Below are 6,370 nucleotides of genomic sequence, written 5' to 3' on the forward strand. Positions count from 1 at the left end.
ATTGTGTATCTTATTTTTTATGTGTTTGTATGGCGACCTTGTGAGCCTTAATTGTTTTTTCTGTTACTTGCCTCTCAATAGAATCCTCTGATAAAGAGGATCAAATGTGATAGAAAGTTCTGGGAAATAATTTGTCTGTAAAAAAAAAAGGGTGCGATTATTGATTAAATATCGCTTTCACAGTTCGGATCCCTCCATCTGAACTCACGTCTGAGATCGATTAATTTGGTCTTCAGATCACGTGGTTTTATGTTTTCTCCACATTTCCGCAATAAGCCTCGGTCAGCGGCAGCGGTAAGAAACGGACACCCGCCAACAAACCGGGGAAACTGTTAGTCCAGAAACACCGGAAACGTACACAATAAACAGGTACATTTAATCAAATAATGTTATTACTCTGTAGCGTTAAAACTCGTTTTAAAGCTGTTTTTCTTCATGTTAAACTGCATGTTAGCAGGGACTAGTGTGACTGTCCACACGGAAAAGTCTAGACTCACTTTGTTGTGTCACTGCTGAATAATGTGTTTGTAACAATGGCCACAACAGTAAGAGGCTATATGAGTAACGACGTGCATGTTTACTGCTGTTTTAATAGGAAATAGGCAAAGTTATGACACATAAAACCTATGAGACCCAGGGTTTCAACACTTTTAATTCCTCAGAAATGCATAAGCCTCTCCGGGTCCATAAACTGTTTTCACAAATAACAGATTAATTGACACAGGCAACACTGAGGTTATAGAAAACATCCTAAAACAGGTGATACATCTCTGTGTGTATCAGCATTCAGGCTCACAGCTGAATAAAGGCAACATTTAACAGCAACATGTAAAAAAACATTAATAACACTAGACTTTCATCTTTAGTTTACACATGTGTAACGGGTCACAACCGTGAGCGACTCCTTATCGATCAGGAAACGAAAGCGAAGCATCTGAGTGTGTTTTCTGGCATTTATTCGGAGAACTAACACAACATTTCCTTTACATCCGCGTTGCACATCCTCAGCAGTGATCACTTCAGTGTCTCTAGTTTTTATGTATACATACTAGCTTATTTATACAATTTGAGAAATTATGAAATGACCAAGAAAATCTTATTTTTAAGTAATCACATAAAATACAAACAAACATACCTGAGAACAAACACAACATTTCCTTTACATCCGCGTTGCACATCTTTAAAAAAGAAAAGAAAAGTCAGAAAGTGTTGACATGTAAACAAATACAATTTCCCGCCAAAACCACACCGTAAATATCACTCAAAATACAATTTCTTACGGTGGAAACTTAACAAAAATGGGTTAATAATGTACTCAAATTGACACTTGACAACATACATCACTTTCATCAACTTAAATCGCCGGTTTACCACACAAAATTGTAATAAACTGTGACACAATTCCTAGCATAGCCTACCCTTAGCAGTGCTCACTTCAGTGTGGAAAGCGGAAATGACATACACGAAAAGAAAATGATGTGCAACAGAAAAGTGTTCCCACTAGAACATAACTCAAAAATATTAAAAGAAAACAATGTCATAAAGATAAAATTCACAACCTATTGTAAATCGTAATTTATAAACTAATAATTATTTATACACATTTTTAACTCCGTTACACATGCACCATTGGGATATTATTTTGTTGCAGCAGCAACATCTGGAAGAAAATATAAACATAATAAAATAAAATAAAATAAAATAACAATTACAGCAGCAAGTATATGTACATATATACAGTATAAAGGACATGAACCACAAGAATACGCAATAAAAAAGTGTTGAAAGTAACAAGAGTAACCAGAAAACTTTCAAAACTAAATGTGGCCATTGTTGTTAATACCAATAAAGAAAATAGTCAAAAGAAAAAACACAAATAAGAAGGTAAAGTGGTGAAAGGCAAAAGAATCAGTAAACACAGTGCAGCAACAGGCAGCCACCTAACATCTAGCCAGTTAATGATCTAAGGATCCTCTCATTGTACTATGATTTAAAAGGAAAATGGGTTTGCAAAAATATGTATTATTATCTCCAAGTCTGTTTCCTTTATCTCTGTACATGTCACTGTAACTGAGCCATCTGCTGGTGAGGCCTTTCAGGATTAGGACATTTCTAGATCACTGAAATGATTTTGTGAGCTGATACCAAAAGTCGGACAGTGTGTTGGATTTTGGGGCATCTACATGTTTCACGATATCAATCTTAGAAAATGTACACACTTAATACAAACATATTACTACATTTTGTTGAACATCTCGGTATCTTTCACGCCTGTCTTTCCCAAAGTATTCAAACCTTGAAGATAGAATTCATGACTTTTGTGAAATGAAAAATGCTTATACTGTAAAGGTTGTCAGATGTCCTTGATGCTCCCTGACTTTGCATTTTTTATTTTAACACCAGCTCACTGCAGCGCTGGCTCCCCACACCTCCTCCTGCTGATGCCCCCAGCCCTTGCACTGAGGTTCACCCCTCCAAAGAGAGAGCATCATGGTGGATGTTACCAAATGGCCCATTTTCAGCATGATGGGGCCCCAGGAGCTCTCCTCGATACGGAAAGCCTGCGTGTTTGGGACATCTGCTAATGAGGCCGTCTTCATAACCAAAGATGATGAGGTGAGGCGTCGGGGGGGAACAGGGCAGTGGAGTTAATCATGCAATAGCGAAGCCATCGTTGTGCGTAACTAATACTTAGAGGATCTTGGACTTCAACTTTCACATTACTTTAATTTTACACAGCATATTGTTTTTTTTTAGATTTATATTTTCATTTGTATAGCAAATAGTTTTCTCCCTTTAAGATTCTTTTTTACTGTGAACAAAGAATCCAAATGTGATGCAAAACATGATTTGTTTAAGTTGAATGGGGGTTGTGTCAAAACTAGTGTTTTTGCAAAAGACCCAATTATTACTACTACTATACAAACCATCATAGGCCTGGACTTCCTGATTCCAAATACGTTTTATTCAGTGTGTTTGTTTTATTCTTCACTATAAGACTTTATAAGAAATACTTACTTCATAATATAGTGTTGCCTGCAGGAAAACATGCTCTTTAATTGGTAAGTTACCCAGACATAAACATGTTTAGTCTTTAAAGTGAAGCTTTCCCTAAAGAAAGATCAAAATCAGCAGCAAAATGTATCTATGTTTCTTGCTAGTTATCTTAGAGAATATTATGGATCTTTCAAAGATTATTCTTAAAGTAAATATCAAAACAAGCTGTAGGCCTGTGCTCATGACCTTGTGTTGTCCTCTCTGTATCGTGCTATTTTGAGTTTGCTCTTATCAGCACCGCCTGATGTTTGTGTTTCTGGAATGTGACCTGGTACCTACTCGGCTCACGATAACTTCCTCTGCTCAGCCCCGCTTATCACTGTTACTCGCTCTCTCTTTCATCCCTCGCTCTCCCCTCTCTCAGGTGTATGTGATTGGGTTAAACTGCAGCAGCTGCCTGGGGACAGGAGACAGTCAGAGCTCCATTGTTCCCAAGAAGCTGGACTTCCTGAGCGGGAGGAAGGTGGTCAGCGTGAGCTACGGCAGCGGACCCCACATCCTGCTGGCCACAGAGGGTAACTGCACAGGACGTCTAATCCTCCCCTTGGATTAGAGAGTGCTGCAGAATGACTCAGCGTTTTGTGGTTTCAGATGGAGAGCTGTTCGCCTGGGGTCACAATGGCTACAGCCAGCTGGGGAACGGGACGACCAACCAAGGAGCCGCTCCGCTGCTCGTGTCGGCTAACCTGCTGAATAAGAAGGTCACAGAGGTGGCCTGTGGCTCGCACCACTCCATGGCCCTCACTGACTCAGGAGAAGTGAGTGTTTGCAGCAGAAACCTGTTTGAAACCTTCTAATGAGAAATGTGATTCAGATTCAGAGCTGAAAAACGTAGAAAACACTCTAATAAAAAGTTCACTATTGTTCAACAAAATATTTCAAATATTGTCAGATTCATATTGTAGCGTGCCGTGCTGTTAACATGTTGGTTCCCAGATACAACAACAATGTTTTATATACTGTGCTTCAAATTTGTAAAGGGATGAGATTAAAAGGTTTAGTTGAGATTGATCAAAAGTTTGATATTCTAGGACCCTCATTTGTTTTGGGGCCAATAGGGAAGTAGTGACTGGTATACATGTTCTATACAAGTCGCTTTAGAAACCTTTTCAACGTTTTCTGCTGACACAAAAGCAATCAGATCTCTTTCTGTTTTCGGAGCTTAGCAAGACTTAGGATTTATTCAGACCATCAGGGAAAAGCAAGAAAAGTATACAACACGTTTACTGTAGTTAACTCCCAATCTTCAGCCCATCTGATCCACTATCATTACTCTGAGAATATATATTTAAAAGACCTTCATAATAAAGTACATTCATTGCAGTCACATCCTTTAAACATGAAGTCCCTCTTAAGGGATATCAAAGTGTGCATTTTACAGCATAGGATTGTGTGGATAGATCATATTTTCTGTCATGTCATGATAACTGTCTACCTTCTTCTTCTCCAGGTGTATGCATGGGGCTACAACAACTGTGGTCAGGTGGGTTCGGGCTCCACAGCGAACCAGCCGACCCCCCGCAGAGTGTCCAGCTGTCTGCAGAACAAAGTGGCCGTCAGCATCGTGTGCGGGCAGACCTCGTCTCTGGCAGTGCTGGACAACGGAGAGGTGACTGTTTGATTCAAACTTGAATGTAAACACAGTGTTGCCATCTCCTCCATCTCCTCCTCCTCTGCAGCACTGATGCCTCTCTGTGTGTCTGCAGGTCTACGGCTGGGGCTACAACGGGAACGGACAGCTGGGACTCGGGAACAGCGGGAACCAGCTGACCCCCTGCCGCCTCGCCGTGCTGCAGGGCTTATGTGTGCAGCAGGTATGGGATCGGGAACTCACAGAAACGTATATTTAGGCGTCTCACCCAGTGCCACTCTTGATTTGTTCAGCTGTGTATTAGGGCGATATAGATTTATAGTGGAGAGGGGTAATATTCAGAGAATTTTTTTTGTGTTAAAAGTCATAACTCTAAGAGAAACATTTTAATACAAATCAAAAATGTATGTAAATTCTTCTAGGATAATTTAATTTGGTCATCCACTGAATAAATACTATACTACTTATTATATCTTCTCTCTGTGATTAACGACCTGCTCATTAAGAGTTGCTAAATCAATTGACTCTTATCTTAAAGGACCTGAAAACGAATTCCTAAACACTTTTTAACTTTCAACAACACTCAAACACAAGTATGAACTGTCACCTTTTAGGAATGGGCCCTCACGCTTTAAAACAAGTGAGGGAAGAAAACAGCACACTAAGTACACTTTGTTTGTTCTTCAGTAAAATAATAAATAGATACTCCTATGTTAGGATTCTTCAAGACTTCAAAACAGGTTTTCAAATCCCACCTCCTTAATCCTATCAGTACAGGTAATAGACTATTATTTTAAATGTAACCAGAGCCGAAAGTGATACCTTCCTTTGTCTTACCAAGAATACAAGAAGGTATACAATTCATAATATATGAAGCAGAGCAAGTCTTCACATTTAAAAAGTTGCACAAGTAAAGAGAATGGAGACCTTTTGAATTAAGCAAAAGGAAAACTTTATTGTTCACCATGAAGCAGATGTAGCTTGTTTTGCTTTCGAATCTGTGCACTTCTTTTCTGTAATGGACATGTTTACATTCTTACGCTGTTCACAGTCTTACACTTAGAGTGTCTGTCTCTCTCCAGATTGTCTCGGGCTACGCCCACTCTCTGGCCCTCACAGACGAGGGGCTGCTGTTCGCCTGGGGGGCCAACACCTACGGACAGCTGGGCACCGGAAACAAGAGCAACCAGCTGAGCCCGCTGCTCATCATGACGGAGAAGGAGAGGTGAGCGTCACCACAGACACTACAGACTGCTCTCCCCCCTGCCTTTCCCTCCCTCACTCTCTCCTCTCCCCCCTGCAGGATAGTGGAGGTCGCCGCCTGCCACTCCACACACACCTCAGCCTGTAAGACTCAGAGCGGCAGGTGTACATGTGGGGTCAGTGCAGGGGCCAGTCCATCGTGCTGCCCCTCCTCACACACTTCACCTGCACCGACGATGTGTTCGCCTGCTTCGCCACGCCCTCAGTCATGTGGAAGCTTCTCTCTATGGGTAAGGCAAAGGGTTAATGTGCTAACTGGTGAATGGACTCTATTTAGACAGCATCTCTTTACCCTTTACACACATTCATACAGAGGCATTGGTTGCCACCTGCTCAGGAGAATGACATCCACACACTGTTGGCCATCAGGAGCAACTTGACTGTTTGCCATATGCACAGGGATGTAGAGATAGTAGTTATTAAAGGACTGCATTCAAAGGCTTTATTGTGTTCAATGCA

General features: G+C 40.8%; 1 protein-coding gene across 1 annotated transcript; it reads left to right on the plus strand.

Moving 5' to 3' along the window:
- Window positions 1-229: 229 nt before the first annotated feature.
- On the plus strand, window positions 230-6,270 carry LOC307030518 (RCC1 and BTB domain-containing protein 1-like). The gene is given in 9 exon segments (XM_079667003.1): window positions 230-369; window positions 2,404-2,616; window positions 3,422-3,572; window positions 3,649-3,815; window positions 4,508-4,666; window positions 4,764-4,871; window positions 5,731-5,873; window positions 5,952-6,010; window positions 6,013-6,270. Coding segments are annotated over 8 exon segments (1,059 nt in total). The 5' UTR covers window positions 230-369; window positions 2,404-2,490; the 3' UTR covers window positions 6,159-6,270.
- The last annotated feature ends 100 nt before the right edge of the window (window positions 6,271-6,370 follow it).

This window comes from Notothenia rossii (genome assembly GCF_949606895.1).
Source record: "Notothenia rossii genome assembly, chromosome: 2".
Lineage (NCBI taxonomy): Eukaryota > Metazoa > Chordata > Actinopteri > Perciformes > Nototheniidae > Notothenia > Notothenia rossii.